The sequence below is a fragment of the Strix uralensis genome, chromosome 23 (assembly GCF_047716275.1).
Source record: "Strix uralensis isolate ZFMK-TIS-50842 chromosome 23, bStrUra1, whole genome shotgun sequence".
Classification (NCBI taxonomy): domain Eukaryota; kingdom Metazoa; phylum Chordata; class Aves; order Strigiformes; family Strigidae; genus Strix; species Strix uralensis.
The window spans coordinates 6,535,583-6,556,244 of record NC_133994.1 but is presented as its reverse complement, the minus strand read 5'-3'; the positions used below and the strand labels follow the sequence as shown (position 1 = coordinate 6,556,244).

General features: G+C 37.0%; 2 protein-coding genes across 2 annotated transcripts; both read right to left on the bottom strand.

The window, feature by feature from the left end:
- Positions 1-1,469: 1,469 nt before the first annotated feature.
- LOC141953977 (arylacetamide deacetylase-like 4) lies at positions 1,470-6,702 on the bottom strand. Its single transcript, XM_074892983.1, has 4 exons — positions 6,520-6,702; positions 5,920-6,136; positions 2,585-2,648; positions 1,470-2,244 (listed from the first exon to the last, which is right to left on the bottom strand). The coding sequence occupies exons 1-4, from the start codon at positions 6,700-6,702 to the stop codon at positions 1,470-1,472; spliced, it is 1,239 nt and encodes a 412-aa protein (XP_074749084.1).
- A 6,381-nt stretch (positions 6,703-13,083) lies between these two features.
- On the bottom strand, positions 13,084-19,052 carry LOC141953987 (arylacetamide deacetylase-like 4). The gene is made up of 4 exons (XM_074892996.1): positions 18,897-19,052; positions 15,711-15,927; positions 14,872-14,935; positions 13,084-13,861 (listed from the first exon to the last, which is right to left on the bottom strand). Exons 1-4 carry the CDS (start codon positions 19,050-19,052, stop codon positions 13,084-13,086), a joined length of 1,215 nt encoding a protein of 404 aa, XP_074749097.1.
- Positions 19,053-20,662: the final 1,610 nt, after the last annotated feature.

Genomic DNA, 20,662 nt, shown 5'->3' with positions numbered 1-20,662 from the left:
GGATGTTGGAACATTGTTGAAATGGCAAATTCCCAGGGAAATGAAAGACATGAAAATCTAACTTAATTAATCAGCCATGTTGCAATTTTTTTTTTTCAGTTAAATTGTTAAGCCATGGGGGGAAAGTACTATGTCATTTTAGTTAGAAAACTTTATAAAAAATGAAATATCTTAATTTTTTCCAGTGAAAAGTTGAGTGTTTTTAATAGGGCAGATAGGCATCATAAAATATTCTGAAGTAGAAGGAAAGCCCAGATTGAAAAAAAAAATAGCCCACCCAATAGTGTTTCTGGACTTCCAGTTTGTATTATGTTTCCACAGTTATGTGATCATATACGGTAGTCTTAGATAGTCCAGTTGTCTGATTAATTACTGAAATTAATTACTGTGTGCAGCACAGGTTTGACTAGGTAGAATTAGCAAAGCTGTAGTCTCTGTCTGCCAGTGTTGCATTGTCCCTTCACCATGAGGTGTTCATTTAGGTTTATCAGGGATTATGTGTTTAGCAAATGTAACTTGCGCTTGTAACAGAAATATTTTAAATACTAGTTTTTATTTTTTTTTGGTTGAAAGCATCACAAAATTGCCACGGCATTACAGTGATAAGATAATATAATGTTGTTCTTCTCTACCTTCTTACATCTATGACCTTTTTCAACAAATGAACAATGAACTTTTTCAACAAACATAGCCTAACAGGTAGCACAGCAGGTAGTCTTGAGCATAAGATAATCTCAAAAGAAAAACAAAGAGTACAAAAAGGAAAAGAAATCTCACCTCTGCTCTTCCTTAACATGTACGCACTCATTAAAGTTTGGGGATTCCAGTTTAAGAATCAAGTTCCAAACCAAAACATCATTTCTCAGATTCCAAACAAAATCAAACTCATACTAGTTCCAGTTTAGAACTTCTGCTGCTGCAGAAGCCTTTCTTTTGACTACACTTTTTCAAGAAAAGCATAGGCTTTGTGCAGAGTAACTCTAGAAATGTAGATCTGCAATTTCACTATCTGACATGACTTCACGGAACCTGACTCATTGGGCTCTCCATCTGATACCCTAAACATCTCCTGTCTCTCTCTAAGGGCCAGAGTAGACCCTGGTTGTTGTCTTCAGCGTTTCTGAGCAGTTGAAGAATCTTCAGGAAAAAATGTTCTTGCTGCTTGCCTTGAATGTGTGCCAGTCATGCAAAGGTACTAGGATTGCTAGGGTTGAAGTGGAAGAGTATGTGCCAGGTGCCTCGCTTTTGCATCTTGATCATATAGGTGTGGTTTTACAATAATGTTTTCTAGAATGGTGGTGCTTTAAATAATCTTAACATTTGTTTGAAAGTCACTGCAGAAGGAGAAATTAGAAAGTATAAAATGCAGTCAACATGCAAAACATAAATCAAAAGTGTTTATATTCTTTGCCAAGTATAAATTCACAAAGGATAATGTAAAACTTGCATCTTTGTTCGGAAAAATGCTTTCATAAGCTGTTTATATAATTCACAGTACTATCCATTATCTTTTTTCCAGATAAAAAGGAAAAAATCCCATAGCCAAAAAAGGCTAAAATTCCATGGAAACCACTCTCAGAATGATACCATGTTACTTGAATGCCATTGTCCTCTAATCGCTTCTTGTATAACAGTCCATCATCCCTAAGCACATCAAACTCACAGGTCACAATGTAGGATTCGGGGAGCTGGCAAATAATGGAGTCTTCAGCTAAAAGTGGGGAAAATGTTATTGCTAAAATTTCTTTGATTGCTTCATGGACTTCAGGTTTATATGAAGTGGATTTCTGTGGTACGTAGCCTCTGATCTTAAATTCATCAGGAATAATGTCAGCACTTATCCATTTTTTATACTTCTGTTTCATACTCTCAGGAACATGACAATTTTGTAGGACATCTTCCAAAACTGATGGTTCTTTATTAAGGTAACGAAAACAGAAGTAGATAACTAGCTTCCGAAACAACATGGGGACTGAAGCATTCTGCTGATAGGAAGGCAAATGAAAATCTAGTCCCTGTAGTCCTGGATAAAGTAAGACCTGAGCACGTACTTTTGGGAGATCTCTTTTATTCAGCAGTATTTGGCAAATAACCGTAGCAAAATTAGCTCCACAACTGTCACCACTAATGATGATGAGAGCAGGATCCACATGATACTCTTCTAAATTCCTCATAAAGTATAAGGTGGCATTGAGACAATCAAAATATTGCCCTGGGTATGGGTGTTCAGGAGCCAAACGATAACTGAAATATTGAAGATATTGTGGTTATTGTCAAAATAATTATAAAAATTTAATTTGTGTTGCTCACGATTGACTGGTATGGTAGTTATGGAGGCCTTTTTCTCTCAATTTTAAAGATTATATTTGTTTTTAACTAGTGTAGGTTGGAAAGACAAATTAATTAATGGTGTTACAGCTATTTTAGAATACTTTGCCTATAAGCACATTTCTAAATTAAGTGAAAGGCTAAAGCGAAAAATAGGGAGCACAATCTAAAATAGTAAATATTTTCAGCATATTTTTCAGAAATGTTTCAACTGTGAACTGTATTACCATAAATAATTCTATGTAAACAAACTTACCCAACAGACACAACCACTGAGTCGCATTTTTTGGCAATATAGCGGCATATTCTTTCAAAGGTTCCTAAAGAGAAAGTTTATCAGAAATGATGCTTTAAAAATCAAATATCCTTTTGAAATGAAAATATAGATCCTTAAACATATGTTCTGTGGAAGGCACTGCAACATGAGACCAATGAGTAACTCCTGCTATGCAATGCGGTGTTTACATGTTAACATATTTCCTGGTTATTGGTCAGTGGCTGGTAGGGCATACTATAAGCATGGTAATACTAGGAAAAAATAGAAGTCTGTCTAGGCTGGTATCACATCTCAGCTGGTGGTCAACAAAAGGTATCTGAGGAGAAGCATAAGCTGAGGACAAGAAGCAGCATGCAAGAAGTTGAGGCTCACGGCACTCCTTTTAGACAGAAACGGTCTTTATATTTAATGCCCTTGATTAATGTTTCTTCCCTGAGTTATTCGAACCACTTCTTGAACCCATGATTTTAACATTAACAACTTTGTGCAGTGAAGAATTCCATAGCTTGCTTACAAAGGTGTAAAGAACCATTTCTATTTGCTTGTTCTGTGCCTGGCATGCGCTGCTTCTGTTTGGTGACATTTACTCTTGTGCTGTAAGAAATGGTGGATGATGATTCCCTGTTTAACTTCTCTTGCTTCTCATGATTTTGTAGACATTTAGTGTATCTGTCTTTATCTGTCTTTTCCAGCCTGAAGAGTCATAGTCTAATTGCTTATTCTCTGTACAGAAGCACTTTTCTCACCCATGCTGCCTCTCTCTGAGTCTTTCCGGTACTGCTATACCCTTTCTGAGGTGTGGGAGTTAGAACTAGAAGCTGTATACTACATTTAGATGCACTGTGGATTTATTACAGTGGCATAAAGAAGTTTCCTGTTTTGTCCTTTCCTAATAATAATTTCTAGCATTTTATTTACTTTTTGACTGCTACTGTGCACAAAGTCAACATTTTCAGTCAGTTTTCTACTGTCATCCCAAGATCTTCTTCCTACAAGGGAGTAGTCTGCTTAGAGTCCATTGTTTTCTTTATAAAGTTAGGATGCTCTCTTCATCTGTTTGACTTCTCTACATGTCATTTCACCTGTCATTTTGTTGTCTAATCCTTTGCTATCATAAAGACATTCTGCAGTTTTTCAGCCATCCATTTACTACCTTGAAGGATTTAGTATCATAGCAGCTTTCACCACCTTTTCTGTTTTTTAATACATTGATTAGCACTGGGTCCCAGCACAGATCTCCTTATAGGAATCTCACAGGAACCTCTCGCAACCCATCTTTTTTCTGTCTTTTCATCAGTTTTTATCCAAATGAAAGACCTTCCCTCTTGTGTCATGGATGCGTAGCCTCTTTAAGAGACTCTTTTGGAAATCAAAGTAGGTTTTATCAAACTCAGTCTCTTTTATTCATGTATTTGCTGACTCATTTAAAAAGCTTACCTTGATTTGTGAAGCATGTCTTCCATTTGTAGGGAGTTTAAGGAGTAAGTCATATTTATCTGTCCACTGATTCTGTTCATTGTAGCTTCCACTAATTTGGTATTTGCAGACTTCAGGCTTACTAGTATGTAGATTCCCCAAGTTCTTTTAAAAACTTGTCATTATGTTATTTGCTTTCCTGTTACCAAGTACCAACGGGAATTCAAATGAAGGGTTGCATACTACAGTCACTGTATAGGTATGGGTATTATATTAAGCCATGGCAGTGTGCTGATGGTGCAACAGCAATTGTGTTGTGAACAACAGCTACAACTATGGAACTGGCGTGGTTTTTAAATTCCAGCGAAAGGAATTCACCTTTCACTTAGATCATAGAGGCTTATCTCTTGAGTCCTCACAGCCACCCAAACTAGCTCTAGAACTAGAAGCATCACAGCTGGTGTCAGCCCAACACTCCACCCAGACTAACATGCTCTGCAGTAAAACAGGGGCAGATTATTTCTGCCACAGTGCTGAATAGAACCTATGTTACTAAAAGTTACATTATTGTTTCTGCATGATGCTAAACGAAGCTAAATGGCTCTGAAACTCCTTTGCAGATAACTGAAGTCTGCCTAACATAGTGCTAGTGGCGACTTACCTTTTGACACAGTAAAGGATTCAAACCCCTCAAACTTCCCTGTCTGACCCCTGAAATGAAATCTAGATTTCCATGTTAGTTGCCTTGGCTTCCAGACAAAGCACACAGAGACTTGGTTGCTCAGAAAGAGATCCAGAGCAGTTAGGAGGTTGAGCCAGCAGCTACTGAGACAATCAAAGGGTTGTCTCCCTTTCTGAAAAGGAAATAAAGTATTCTGTGCAATGTTACCACAAGAATCAAACTCCCCCAAATTGGTTCTGTTTTTAATGTTCAGTTATTATTTATATTTTCCTTCATTCTGATTACTTGTTTGCATGAATGGGAATATATTTACGGATTTGTTTTTAATGTATTGTTTAAATTCTTTCTTCGACCATTCTATGCATGGAGTGCAGGTTGAGAAACACTGACTTTTGTAGTGTTTCTACACAAAAGTTGAGTGCTGAGCACAGACGTATATCTTAAATTCTGTACTTTGAGGCCCTACCCAAGCTTACAGGAAACACTTTAGTCCAGTTGAGATCCAAAACTAAAAATTTCTCCTTGAGAAGTAACCAAAGCATTTTTCCAAAGAATGAAGCCAGAATGTATTCTTTTTAGCAACAGCATTGACATTTTCATGATACCATAATTATTCCAGAAAGTAGATCAAGGCTGAGCTTCGTATCCGCCTAAAAGGATTTTAAGTTACATTTCCAGAAAAGATGGAGTACAGAGGAGAAGAAGGGAAGAGATATGGCTTCCAACCCTTGCTCCAGGACTGTTGCTATATCTTATTTTTAGCAAGTCATTAGTTAAGGGACAAGAACATCCTGTGAGCTGCGCTTCCCTCACAGTGACCTAATCACATGTGTTTTGTTTTAATGGTCTCTCTTTCTCTGCGCCAGCAAACTGAATCTTTCTCAGAACAGCTTCAGGAGGAAGGAGCAGAGTCCCTCTGCTGTTAGCTGACAGTTGATTGTGGGGTTTCTGGATCACAGTTCCAGATTTAGAAGCTTCAGATCTGTTAAGAGCCGCTTTCATCAACTTCACCTGTAGCCCAAAGGAAGTAGAAATATGATTTACCCTGAGCTGTGCACTAGACTATTAATTCTGCAAGGTGCTTTCAGTTAGTATTGAGGTTGCAAAGACTATTGTCATGAGGAAGGACAGGTGAGATATTGACTGATACACATCTGAAGGTAGAAGTGTAAAGGTTTGGATTTGATTTTAAAAATAAAACTTGCTGATTTCTTACTAATGCTCCCAAATGTGCCAGCGCCTCCATGAAAATATAGTATTCCTCTTCTTTTGCCAGTAGGTGGCCATTTAGGCTGATAAATCCTCAGTGGTACCTCATCTACTTTGAGATCTTTGATAAGAAGTTTTGAATCTCTCCGTGGTGGTATTCCATCTAGCACAACTCGCAGTAAGCTTAGATCACTGCAGATCCCTAGCTTCTCCAAAATCTTTCCCTGTTGAAAAGAAAGAATTCAGAAGAAGAGGAGTAATGTAGGCTTGCTTCTGAATAGATAGCATTATTGTACGTACATGCAGTTCAATAGGTACAGTATACATGTAGCTTTGTTGTTTAATTTTCATGTGAAACAGTTTTCCAATGTAAAGTGCCTGCAGTTTGACAGATGCACTGAAAAATCTAAATAAGCTTTTAAGATTAGTCATATCAGTTTTGTGAGTTAATTTAACATGATTTGGTTCATATAACAATGCTTATAGGCTTCAGAGGGGTGAATTGCTGCTTCTTTTTTTCTTTTTTTTCTTAAACCATTATCTTCCATCTCCCAAATAACCTACCAGAATAAAAGTGAAATCCCCAGTTTTAAAAAAGTGGACTTACCGAGATCATAGTTGTAATCAACAATGAATGGAAAACCCGAAGCTTTAGAGGTTGGTCAATTCCAGGTGGCAGTTCTGAATTGAAAAAATCGTAAAATAACCCTCCCAAAACCAGTGCTGGTATTACAACAGGAGAAATGAAAACCATTCCTATTATTGCTAAAGTTGTATAGACAGATGCCATTTCACTTCAACAGAAGTGAACGCTAAAAAAGCCTATGCTGTCTTAAGCCTTGTTTTCAAGTGTTTCTGAGGTGTCTTCACAGGAGACACTGTGAAGCACTCTGTTCATAAGCAGAAATAAAATGTTTATTAATGTTGCAATACCCTCATTTTCTCCACCCTTCTTTTGCTAATGATATTATTGGCAACACTTCCTTATACTAAATAAAGGAGAGGGGGAAGTTTTTACCGTTTACAAAAGGTACAATTCGAAGTATATGGAACTGATTTATATCATGAGTTCTTCACTAACAATGAGAAAAGATTATTCAGAGGGGCCCTTATTTGAAGGTTGTCTGTGTCTGGTTTGTTGTGGATTCATTATGGATGGACATTCCTGTTGTAGCGTTAAATTTTAGTGATGTGGGGCTACTTGCAGTTGTCATCAAGGTGTATACTTCTCTGAGAAGAAAAATATTCAAATCCACATGTTCTTGATAGACTTTGGTTCATAGTGGAACACACAGACACATTCATGCTTTAATTTTGGTTTAAATAAGAGTACATTTGCTCGGTGTATAACCTGTGATATGCTCCGGCAGAAAGATTTGCTCTGTTTATGTGATGTGTGCCTACGTTACATTAGCTGTGCGAGATGTTTTATGCATAGATACTGTTCTTCACACTGGAGTAGCAGTACAAGTGAAAACAGTGCTAGGCAGTGCAAGTCTTAATGTACATTAAGGTCTCTCCAGATACATGGAGGTGTGTTTGTAGATTTAAGCCGCTATTGTTTCTGGTAAAAGCTTTTCACTAATTAAACTCCCAGAATTTTATATTAATTGTAATTCTTGTTTGTAGCTCAATGTAGAGGCATTACGAATACATGTATATTAGTGAGGGGTGATTACAGTTGGCAGCAGTTGTTTGGTGAAGTAATTTTTCTGGTTTGTATTCTTCCTACCAGAATTTCATTTTCCACACAATTCTGAAGTTACAGCTCCCAAACTTTTTTCCTGTCCTGGCTTTTAAAGTGAAATTGCAGTCTGAAAACTGAATTAGTCCCTAGCTTCGTTACCACAGTATTTAAAGCAAAGCAATCATGACAGCTGATTTGCGCAATTTTAGTTGTGGAGATAAGAATGTGTGGGATAAAGCAACACAAATTTGCACCAAGGTTTGTGAAATAGGCACATCGTCAGCTGTTCACAGTAAGGGCTTCTACTTTGCTGAGGTTGGCTGATTTGGGGCCACCTCTCCTTTACATGGAGCACGAATTTAGCAGGATAGTTAGTAACAAATGTCAGGTTGTGGAGTGGTGAAGCCAAACCCAGATACCCATGGTCAATGCTCATTCTGTCCTAAGCTCATCAACGTTTATCCATTGAGCTTTTTCTGCAGCACAACAGGGTCATCCTATTGATGTTTTTGGTCATTAGTTCTGTAAATAGTTTCTGTGTAGTGTGGTATTATAGCACAGCCTGTGGGGTTTTGATTATTTGTTTTGCCGTATATTCCCGACAAAACAGCAGAAGAACATAGTTCTTACTAAGTGCTTATTTCTGATGTCTGTGCCATCAGTCAATATACCCTGAAATAAATTACCACATGGAGATCAGCTTTGAATATTGTATTTCAGCATTCTTGACAATTTCTTATGTTTGAATCCTCAGAAGAGGAAAATGCCATGCTTTCAAAAGAACCTGTAGTCAAGAATAGTAACCTCATAAAGGCACTTATTACTGCATTGGCAGTAAATGAAACTTTAAAGAGCAACCAAAAAAAAATTCATTAAATACCTGATATTTGGAATAGATCAGATTATGAAAGCTTCATACTGAAGAGGACATGTATGTCTACTGTAGCTCTATAAGCTGTTTCTGACACCATATTGGCAGGAGTCTTTTCTTCGTGGTATATAGTATGTCAATAATTAAACACCTTTAATCAAAACTAAAGCACCTCATAGATGCCATCTCTGTTTTGAAACTTTGATGGATGTGATAGAGTGGAAGGAATATTTCTTTACTGTCTTTTTTATTTAAAAATACATTTTAAAAAGGGCAGTGTGGAGTCTCTGTTTGCTTTTTGATGTTATGCCCTGGCAGTTGTCTTCAGTAAGAGCTGTTGTACAGTCGTGACAGTCTGAACAAAAAATCTTTCAGTTATGCCTTATAGCCCTTCTGTTGTGAAAGAAATGTTGGCTAAGTAATGTTTCAGAATAGTATATTAATATTTTACTCTTAATATCTTAATATTTTACTCTTAAAGCATAGTCTGAGTAGGCTCAGTTAGAGCATATTTTAACTGTATGCTATGTCAGCACCTCAGTCCTTCCTCCCTGCCCTGTTACCACAGTCTCCATGTTTTTCCAGAATCAAGCAAATCTCATGGTCTTAGAGCTCCTTGGTCCTTCTGGGGATGCTCATATTCACAACTGTTTCATGACATTTGGTGCCTTATATTCCAAAATGCTCATGTGACTCAAATAATCCTGTTGCTGCATGTCACTTCTCGTGATGCTTGTTCAGAGATGCTTCAAATATTGGTCAGCCGTTCCTGTACCTGCAGATGTATGGGTAGAAGTATCTGTGATCGCTGTCAGTCTCTCACGTTTGTAACAGTGGGGGTTTTGGTGGGGTTTTTTTCCTAATAGTTTTTGAGGTGTTAAATTATCAAAAAAATGTTATATTCCCTTTCAGTCCACTCCATGCAATGAGTACCTTACATCTTTGCAAACAAAAATGCTTTTTCTCTTTCTGGCAGTACATAGATATCCAGCTTGGATAAAAAGCTACTAGTAGTAGCTCCTTAAACTGTAGGTATTTGCTGATATGTTTTGTAACATCCATTCTTTCATTCTTTCAGTAAGCTTATTGCAAAACCACAAAGTCTTTACCCATCCCTAGATGAGAACAGCCTTATTAGCTAAAGAAGATTCAAGAGATTCCACTAAACTGGAGAAAATGAACACAGCTTGGAGTTTGGCATTGTAATGTGCATTATGGATAGGCATAGGGTTCTTTATTGTTATAAAACAGCTACTCAGAGCTCACAAAATTGATACTTTATTCATTGAATTTAATGTTGCTGGAGACTGACATGTTTAATATATCAGTTGGTGAGTACAGAATTGATGATAAATCAGTAAATTATTCCCATTTTCTCATCAGTGAGCCTCCATTTATGCAAGAAATTAGTCACCTCTAAAATTCATTCTTAATTTTTCAGCATATTTCTTCTGGTCATAGTAATGATGGGAAGGCAAAGTATTATAACAATTCAAAGTAATATGATCTTTGCTGTTTTTTCCCCAGCTTAACCTGTCGGTTTTTGTAAGACTTATATAGATGTGAAATCACGGACCCGTTTGTAGATTGAGAATGCATAAAACCTATCAACTTCACATCGATTGTTTATCAGCACAAGAGGCAGGCAGCTTTCAAACCAAACACTAATAAAGGCAGAAGTGGTGCTAATGAGTTATATGGATGTCACATGTTACTGTTTTTCTTGTAATGTCTTTCTCTAAAACATTGCAAAACATTTCACTTCTGATTGTAGGCTGTGTTTCCTAACAGTTAGCCTGTAGTTGACTATTGCAGAGTTGCTATTTGTAATACAGGAAATACTACAAGGATTAACTACAGCATAGTAAAGTAGCCAGCTGTAATGACTGAGGTATCGATTCAGTCAGGTATAGCCAGGCTTAAAAACTAACCAGAAGGCATAAAGCTAAGAAAACAGGAAAAAAGAATGTATTCCAAAGAAGAACTTAAAGCAGAAATAAAAGTTTCTGTTACATTCCTTTTTGCTTTTGTTTTTGTTTTTAATGTACATTTCACAATGAAACACTCTGGTAAATATAATTTGCCTAGTGCGCTTTTTGGTTTTGTTTCCTTTTTTTTCACTCCAAGTGATTTAGTAGGACAAGTAGACTCTGTAATGCAATTTAACCAACTTCAGCTTTACCAAGTAGAGCAAGTAAGAAACTTACTGTCCTCCAGTTCACATCTCTTCTTGTATTTATGTAAACAAATGACTGAAAGCGTCTCAGACCTCTTCATACCTGTAAGCCTTAGTCTTCCGATCTGCGAGATGGATTTAGTATGCCCTTTACAGTAACAAGAAGAAGCTTTAAGAAATTACAGCTTAGTACATGCTCTATGATACAGTTTTTAAAGGTGCTATGTATTTTCTTGTCTATCATTTAGCCTGCCTCCTACCTACCTTTCGGTGTCCTCCCTTTTTGTTATCTCCATCTCCCCACCCAAATTAATAGCTACTCCCTATGCATTTTGCTCTTACTCATGACTGAAAGCTATCTTTCATCTAGTCTGCTGTACCTCTTTATTTTAACCTTCCTTCCCCTAAGTTATGCTTTGAAGTCTATCCCTTCCAAATGGCTCCTGGGTTAAACATCTGCTAACAAATTCTGCAGTAAAAAGCTGTACTATATAAAAAAAAAATCAAATAACAATGATGACAAATATTATGTATTAACATCCAGTGATGGAAATTCAGATCTTGAGCTATACAATTCAGAGCAGGTCCATTTTTGAAATGGTGACTCGACAGAAGGCTTTTGTTGCATAGCATTTTGAAATGTGGATGGGTTCTTGACTATATGTGTCTCAGTAGCTGTGCAGTTCCATTCCTCAGAATGGATGAACTCTGCTCGACACAAAAGGAGTCCAAATAAGATGCTCTGGAACGTCCACCTAGGATTTCATGACAGGTCACTGCACCAAAATGTATTCTTACTAAGTCATAAGTAGCTTGAATGTAAATATAAGAACTGCAACTGGCCTTAATTTGCTGTGGCCAGATTTGTCTGAGACACATTGCTCTACTAAATATTTAGGCTAGCAGTTTCTTCACTAGCATGAGAGAGTCAGCGAACACAATGAATCATTGAGGTAATGAGCAATCAGAGAAAGAAGATTGACAGGAATAAAAGCAGCCATCGTTTGCAGGATTATGCCTATTTATTTCAGAAGCAGTACACAGAATGTGCATTATAGGGAGAGAATAATGTTAAATGCTTTTAAATAAATAATATTATTTATAAATAGTAGAGTTAATAGATTTAGAATGCTTTCTAATTGCCTGCTTATTTTTCAAAATATTTGCTGTTGTATATTGACTTTTAACTAGAGTGGTACAAAGTGGTAATGTAAAGGTAGCAAAGATGAAGATAATTGAAGACTTCTGTAATAAACCACTGTTAACTTGATTGGTTTAGAATAGGTAATCTAACTTTAAAATTGTTATGGCTTAAAATGTGCTCTGTTATTAAACATACAGCTTTAGTATATGAAGGCATAACAACAGGTTCAGTAAAAATATTTAAGTCCAAACCACAGATTGACCTTCTGTAATGCCTTTCAGGTACTCATATTCTGGTCCCAGAGCACAAAGAAGTTTGCCAGGTTATTCTGCTGGCATTAGAAAATCAGTTGTATACTGGCACCTGGTGATGGGAATGATGCACAACAATTTGCTTTCCCTTTCTTAATTTCTTTTAACATCTTCCTGTAACACAAAGCTTTTCAAATAGTGTCAAGACCTCCCAGCTGCACTGAACTTTACAGCATTTCACTAGTTTTTGTGTCCTGACAGTGTTCTGATCTGTTTCTGAATGCTTTTTTTTGTGGTATACTGCTACTTTACATTGTTCCTCTATGAGACAAAGTGCTTCCTGCTTCAGACAGTGCAGGCCTACAGTTAATACAAGCTCTTTGTAAAGTAACTGATATTACTGTATATTCCCATATATCTTTATCCATATATAAAATGTATATGCATGATTTTTTTTTAATAGATGTTGTATTCCTTAAGCAATACTTTTAATAACATCTGTAGTTCCAGTGTAACCCTTTTCCTGACCTCCTTTCCTTCCACTTCTTTCTTTCATGTCTATGCTGAAATCTTCTCTGCTATATTCAATTGCCTTTAAGCTTGCCTCAAATTCAGCTTTCACCAGATACAGGCTTCAATAAATCATTGACTGTGCCTATTATACACTTAACCTGTAGATTCCTGCCCTGTTACCTGCCCCAAGTTGACCTCAAATCGTGATTTGTGTATTACCAGAACTTTATTGAGCCAAACTGCATTGCAAAACGCTTGCCATAAGGACCAGATCTTTTATGGGTACAGGAGAAAACTCTGAAGAGGTGGTAGAGGGAAGAAAGGTAATCAAGTTCACCTGATTTTGCCTATCATAAGAGAAAACAAAGCAAAAGCCATCACCAAATCAGTTTATTGGGTAATAAGAAGACAGATGCAATGCAGAAATTTAAGAAGATGATTTAAGGAAAGGAAAATTGAAAGAGATTTTTAAAAATCTTTGCAAGCAATGAGAGATAAGAATCAAGAAAGGAAAGCAAGAAATGGAATTTTACATCAGTCTTAGAAAATTTACTATCTTTTTCAGGCCTTTGTTTCCAGATTGGAATGCTATCACCCTACCCCAGAAAGCTAAGAATACTGTTCCATGGAATCCCTCTTGCAGATGGCACCAGGTCACTTTTATACCATGATCCTCTAATCGTTTCTTGTACAGCAGTCCATCATCTCTTAGCACGTCAAATTCACAGGTCAAAATGAAAGCCTCGGGAAGCTGAGCAATAACACTGTCTTCAGCTATCAGCGGGGAAAAAACAGTGTCAAACACAGGCTTGACCAGTGTATAGATTTCTTCTGAGAATGGATGCGTTGTACTTGGTTTGTAGCCTCTAGATTTAAACTCATGAGGGATATAGTCAGGATTCACCCATTTCTGATACTTCAGTTGCAAATCTTCTGGAATATGACTGTGTTTAGACACTGCTTCCATGATCGACAAGTCTCTATTAAGATACTTCAAACCAAGAGCAAGGATTCGTTGCTTTAACAAAATGGGGACTCCCTCATTCTGCTGATAAGAAGGCAAATTAAAGTTCACACTCTGGAGAAAAGGATATATTAGGATTTGTGCTCTTAGCTTTGGGAGATCTCTTCTGTTCACCAGTGCTTGGGCAACAGCAGCAGTGAGTGTACCTCCACTACTATCTCCACAGATGATAATGCGAGAAGGGTCTACTCCATAATCTTGTGCAGTCCTCATAAAGTGTATGGTGGCAGTGAGGCAGTCCTCAAACTGGGTTGGATATGGATGCTCAGGAGCTAAGCGGTACCTAAATAGGAGTGAAAGTGTTTTACCATAGCCATATCTAGTGACTGGTCCCATTGTCTTTTCATTCATATATTTCTTTCTGAAGATAGGAAAATGTTCTAGGATTATAATTACAGGAATAGAATGTATCATAATTACTGCTTTTGATACATTATTTGCTACTATTGTTAATATTTGGGGGAGTCAGTATACTGTTCTATCTTTGCAAAATACTTCTTTACCTATCTATTAGCTGAAGGCACATGCTGAGTTACCGTAGAGTTAGGTGGCAAGACAAGTATGTATGAATCAGTTATCAGCAGTTCTAGTTAGAAACTGAAGTGATCTTCTTTTTTTCCCCAGCAAATTGTTACAGAATATGAGCATAGAAAATTGATAATGAAAATATGAAAGGTTTTCAGTGGTTTCGGTAAGCTGAATTCTTTACAACAGAGTCAATAGGAGTTAATGGTTCTTCAAGTATTTTAGGATGTAAATAGTAATTAGTGCAATTTTAATCAATTTCCAAGATGTCAGCTTTTTTCCTGAACTTTTAGAAACTGGTTCTTTTAAAAATGCACTACAGTCATCAGAAAAGTATTTGGAATGTTCATCTCAAGTTCATCGCAAGTTAAATGTGAATATCCCCTCCTGGTTTTTTGGAACTACTGCTAAAATGAGTAGTAGTCTAGGCAACTGTGCTTTTAGCAGAAACAGTTACGCTTCAAACACATCGTTGGCTTTCAACTTAAGGTGGTTTGGACATGGCTTTAGGAAAGAAAAACATACTTACTGCTTAGTGGTGGCCATAAATTATAAAATTATTATAATGGTTTTATTTGGAAGTAAGCAAGTGGGGATTAGTTGACTAATTCTTCCTAGAAGTAATTAGTGCTGTTGAAATGCATGTGATCATTAAATATAAGCACTGTATGCACTTCACAAGGAAGTTGTGGTGACTATGTATTAAAGAGTTACAAACCTAGAAGGAGGCACAAATGTCTATCATGTGTCTGGATTGATTCCACTTACCCAACAGACACAACCACGGAATTGCTTTTTCTAGCAAAATAGCGGCATGTTCTTTCATAGGCCCCTGTAAAACAAAACATTTCGATGGAATTGTAGCTTGCTTTAAAAATAAGCTGAATGAAAATATTCTGAAATTCTTATCTCTATTCTGTGATTAATGTTACACTGCAATTCTTTTATTGTGGCATGGTCTAATCTGGACGTAGCTCACAATTTCATTATGTCTGTGGGAATCTTCTTGCCAGTAAGAAACCTGGAATTTACACCAATGCATTGTTCCAGTCTCCTCTTTGAAAAGTGAATAGAAAGCACCACTGCTGCCACTTCTAAAGTGGTATTGAAGATGAGAAGTTATTTTAAAAAAACCCACAAAACCATAAAAACCCTCTCCTAAATCTAGCACAAGAATTTTTCTTGTGCATGAGTCACCATCTAATCTCTTACACCTTTCCATTTTAAATGCCAAAATGTATTTTTTCCTTGTTTTGCAACTATAAAGACACACAGCAGTATGCACACATACACTCAAGTTTGCACAAACATGTACAAACATTGGTTTCTTTAAAATAAGAAATAAAATTCTAATGAAATTTTCAACTTTTCTCATAGCATGAAGAGGAAGGAAGAAAACAGGTATTATAAATGATCAGAGAATCAAAGTTCTAGGTACACGACCTGTTTAACATGATGCCTACTGCATGTAAATAAAATAATTCTGCTGTCCTGCAATTAATTTTGTTTTGCTTAACCTACTGACCCTTCTTATTATTTAAGATATAGTATATCAGATCAGAAACATAGTGTTTCTAGTTATAGCTCATATTATTTATATTACTTACGAATGCTTCCAAACAGTCCAACTCCTCCATGAAAGTAAAGGATTCCTCTACGTTGGCTAGTGGTTGGTATTTTTGGCTGGTAAATTCTTACTTTAACCTTTTCAAACCTTAAATCCTTGATAAAAAGATGTTTATCTTCTAATGGTGGTATTCCATCCATTATAATCCTGAGGAATTGGACCTCTGAGGTGATACCTACTTTTTCCAAAAGTCTTCCCTGTTAATAAAGGGAAAGAAACTACAGATTAGTGCACATTTCCATGGAGATTGATCATGAAAAATTTAAAATTCCACGGTCAATTCAAACTTTATCTACTGATGGTTCTTACAATGAAGTGGCCAGTTATGATGATAATGTAATGCCTACCAAAATTTGAAATTCAAAGAGCAGTAGATTTGACAGGAATGGATGAACTTATCTTCTGCAGCTGCCTTGTGTCCATGCTTCCCCAAAAGCAAGGCCTTTGAGCCTGTGGGTAAGCCTGCCTGAGAGCTGCTTTCACAGAAGCTCAGTAACTTAGCTCAATAATACCGTCTTACATCCCTGGCAAAAATGTTACCAGTTCTGTCTAACAGAACATAGGATGAGCTTTGGTGGTAATTTCCAGGTATTAGAAATGTTAGATGAGAGCACAGTGTTTTTCAAATTATTTCATTCTTCAGTGGTGAAATCCTGCCTTAGTTTTTATCAGTAGGAAAAAAATCAAACTATTAATAGTAGATGAAAGAGTACAGCTAGACTATGCATCACTGACTTCTTTATTACTTTCAGGATCTTCATGTTCATAAAGCTTGTTCTTTTGCAGGTGATTACCCAAGTCAGTCAAACATGACCTACATTTTGACATTTGTAAATAAGTGCGACTACTTAGCGGTGTAATTTGTAGACTGCTATTTGGACAGTTTGGTTATATATTGATTAAGGATCTTCTAACACTATAGCTGACGTGACAGCTTGAAAATTAATAAAGACTTACAGGCAGCATAAGACAGTCAAAGTATGGGACTAGAGAACTACGACCTCGTTTGAAGCGTTGTCTAACTCAGCCACTGCAGTCACACTAAGTGCAACAGTGTCTGGCATTCACAGTCAAGTACTGAAAAATCGATCCCACTGGCAACAACCAGCATGGAGATTTCCAAACAGTAGGAGAAAAGCTGTGTAAAAGCTTAGTCAGCTTAGAAGTGGGAGTCCAGATACATGTTCAAGCGAAGGACTAGGGCCTGCAGCAACATGCAGATAGCAATGTCTGTGGGAGGGATGTGACAGAGCTGTGCTATCTGTGCTCTTAAAGTCCTTTGTGCTCTTTACACAGGTACAAAGGCCTGCCGTGTAAGCCTCAAAACTCATCTGAATTGCACTTTGTGCCAGCCCTCTACCTAAACCATTACTAGAATAAACTGGGTACAAGAAGCTTACAGAACTATTAACACAGTAGGCAGCATAGTTTAATCAGCCCCTCTATTTCCTAGACAGTGTCGGTCATAAGTCCCCTGGCTATTGTTTAGCTTTACTGATATTTCAATTTTTCTTCTTATAGACTGAATATTAGATGAAAAAATAAACGATGATGGATTAATGATTAATATGATTAATAGATTTTTCAGTAAAGAAGTTTTATTAACATTAAAATCTAACTGTTTTTATTTAAGTATATCCTCATAGGTGAATGCAGACATTTCTTCATAAAATCTATTAGACTGGGCACAGCTACTTCAAACTGGTTTGTCTCCAGTGACTTCACATGCATCTCTTGTCCCAGTTGAAGACTGGATATGCTAGTAAAGTTTGATTTTCCCTGCAGTTTTGACATCATGGGTTGTCATCCCTTGAAAGGCTTTGGCTACTTTGGCATAAGTAATTGGCCTAACAGCCATACCAAGAGTTGCTAAGTGACTCTGACTTTGCTTGATTTAAACTTTTGTATAACCATACTTTAATATTCTTATCTTTCTGCTCCTTTGAGATAGCAGATATGGTACAGTGCTTCTGCTTGGCCTCTCACTGGCCAGCAGAAAGGATACAAAATTATAACACAGGAAGCTGAAAACTACAATAATTCTGCAGTTTAGCATTTTACATATGAATTACACAAAGGATGTGTAATTCATAAATAAAACACAAAGGATTACACTTTGATGGATAAAGAGTATTCATATAGTGTTTTGAAAATGTGGAAGTCCACATATTGTATAGTATATGTAGGAAAAAATTAACTTGACTTCTATTACTATCCTATCGTAGTGCATTGCTTTACTATCATAGCAGTGTTCAGGCCTGGGTGGGGCACTTCTCAAGAGGCACGATGACTCATGTTCCTAGCCACTTACTGGCTGACTTGAAACAAAACTTAATAATCTATGTAGCAGGGAAAAAGAGGAAGAAATAATAACACCGGAACATGGAATTGAAGTGAAATGTAATGTGCAAGCCAAAGGAACTGAAGGGTTTTTTCACAATTTAAACAACTGAAAGAAAAGCTTTATCTAGGTATCACAGAAGAAGTGTTTTTAAAATGTCAGAGGCAGCAATTAATTCAGGAAAGGATAATTAATGAAACAGAATGACAAGTGGAAGTCACATTTTAGTTCTGAAAAGAAACAAGGATGAAACACAAGGGAGGATCAAAAACATGCCAGAAACGATGACACAGAAAGGCAGTTTTGATATTATGTGTGCTATCTCAAAACAGAATGTCATATTGAAAGGCAAAAGATTATGAATGTGACAGCTGTCTTTCAGATGGCTCAGAAGTAGAGTGATACAGTTATAGGAGATAACTGAGATCACAGACATCATTTGGTTCCTCATTTTCTAGCTAAGCACTGTTATACAGAGCAGAAGTTCCACATACACAGTGCAGTAAGCTTCTTAAGCCTTCCAGCAATGCATTGAGGCAATGGGATTAAAAAGCTAAAGCATAGGCCATCAGAAAAAACTGGGAATTACACAGTCTGCAGAATTTTATTTTTCCATATTGTTACATGTGGTGCTGTATAGCAAGCAGTAGTCTATCATACCCAGCTGAGCTGAAGGTATCTGCAGTGGTGCTCACATCACCAAATTAATCCAGTTGCATGTTTGCCATATATTTAAACATTGATTCTAAAAAAAGCCTCACCAATCCATTACGCTTCTATCAGAAATTAAATTAAAAACTCCAGCTTTAATCAAGTTTTACTTACCAGACCAAACCCGAAGTTCATGATGTAATGAAAAATGTAAAGCTTTTGGCGCTGACTAAATCCATGAGGGATTTCTGCCTTGGGATGTTCATAATAGAATGGCATTGCCACAAAAACAGTCAAAACAGCAAGAAAAATCGCTAGGAGGAGTTCCATCTCCCTGTACTGTTAGGAGCCAAATGGAAGAACCAGCTGTGGCTTCCTTCCCCTTCTGACTTTTGAAGGATTTCTGAAGTTAAAGGCACACGATTAGCAATTCTCTTCATATCCCATCATCCAGCTTTTAAAAATGCCAGTAGGAAGATGAAAACATGTGGCAATCGAACCATACAATTAAACAGACAGTAGCAATTAGTCATGGGAGAGGCTTGCATAAGCAGTTTTTCATACTTAGAGCTAACATGTTTTGGGTCTGTGCCCATCACCATAGAACCAGTGCTTGATGTAGCATTTGTAGCGTCAGTGTTATGAGAAGAGAAAAACTTGTTATGTCTCTCCTTATTTCTTGAATACAGCCAAGTCTGTATTATTTCTGAGTTTCTGCAAGTTCCCATGGAACAGGATTTCTTAGTAATCATCTTCAGAGCTGCTCAGTTTCTTGATTTATCATTCACATGCACCTTACTTCTTCAGAGTTTTAGTGAAATCAATGTTTCAGTGTTGCAAGTACATTTCATCACCTTTGATGACTGATTTTGTATGCTGCTATGCCATTGCATCTTTGAGTCTAATGGAACCTGGTGTCGTTCCAGGTAGAAATATAGTTCCAGCTGATGAAAGTAGACTTGGACTTCGTGGTCTCAGTGCTAGTAGCAATGACTATAGACATCAGCAGCCTGTTCATTTCTCTGTACTCTGTGGTGAGTTCTAGGATTGGTGCCTTCCTCTGGAACCAACATAATTTCATTAGTGGTAAGATTTAACCTGAAACAAAAAAATTGTAAAGCAAAGCTTTTTCAGCTCATATAATGTCACCTTTGGGAACAGTGTCTTTTTACCAGTCTGCTCAAACCATGCAGGCAACAGATTATCACTCTGAAAAATAGCACAATGGGTAAAATGAATGTCTAAAATTTTTCCTTTAAAAAAAAGAAGAATGCAAGGGATAAGCTGACCTTGAGATGCATATTAAAATGGAACTTAAATGCAGAGAACCCCAGAGCTTTAGGATGCACAATCCATGACCTGCATAGGAAAGAAGACTTCAGCCTTGATTCCTGACTTTAGAAACTGTTTGTTAATTGTTAGAATAAACAGGAAGGAACTCCATTTTCGAGTCTGGTGCTATGCTCTCTAAGAAGCTGTTTCTGTGTTCTGCTCCCTCTGCCGAAATAATTTCTTCATTGTATCCAACAACCCCTTGCAGACTTTAATTTCTCAATGTCTCTGTTCTCTCTCCCTCCCTTGCCAGAAGGTTGTTTACATGCAAAGTATAAAATCAGGTTCCTTTTTGTTTGTTCTTCCTTGTGGCACTTGATACAATCGCCCAGCTAGATGAGGGACGTTGGCAAAAGCCATGTTATCTGGTGATTGGGACACTCTCTTGGCAAATGGAAGTGGTGAATTCAAGCTCATCAGGACTGAGGTGTGTATAGGGTTCACCTTTCTTATACTCAGACAAGATCATTAGGAAATCCTGTAATACAACACATGGCTGCAGCTCCCTTTAGCTTTTGATAGTGAAAGTAACCAGCTTTTGGTAAACCGTGCTGTTCCAATGAGTTAAGTGTGGTCTAAGTATACTTATCAGATTTGGCCCTTTTGGG

Excerpts from the sequence above, each read along its gene's own strand:
- LOC141953977 (XM_074892983.1), bottom strand. The coding sequence starts at position 6,702 with ATGGCATCTGTCTATACAACTTTAGCAATAATAGGAATGGTTTTCATT. Across the intron at positions 2,649-5,919 it reads TGGCACATTTGGGAGCATTA|GAACCTTTGAAAGAATATGC; the intron begins GTAAGAAATCAG and ends CTTTCTCTTTAG. Across the intron at positions 2,245-2,584 it reads TCAGTGGTTGTGTCTGTTGG|TTATCGTTTGGCTCCTGAAC; the intron begins GTAAGTTTGTTT and ends TCAATATTTCAG.
- LOC141953987 (XM_074892996.1), bottom strand. The coding sequence starts at position 19,052 with ATGGAACTCCTCCTAGCGATTTTTCTTGCTGTTTTGACTGTTTTTGTG. Across the intron at positions 14,936-15,710 it reads TGGACTGTTTGGAAGCATTC|GGGCCTATGAAAGAACATGC; the intron begins GTAAGTAATATA and ends TTTGTTTTACAG. Across the intron at positions 13,862-14,871 it reads TCCGTGGTTGTGTCTGTTGG|GTACCGCTTAGCTCCTGAGC; the intron begins GTAAGTGGAATC and ends ACTCCTATTTAG.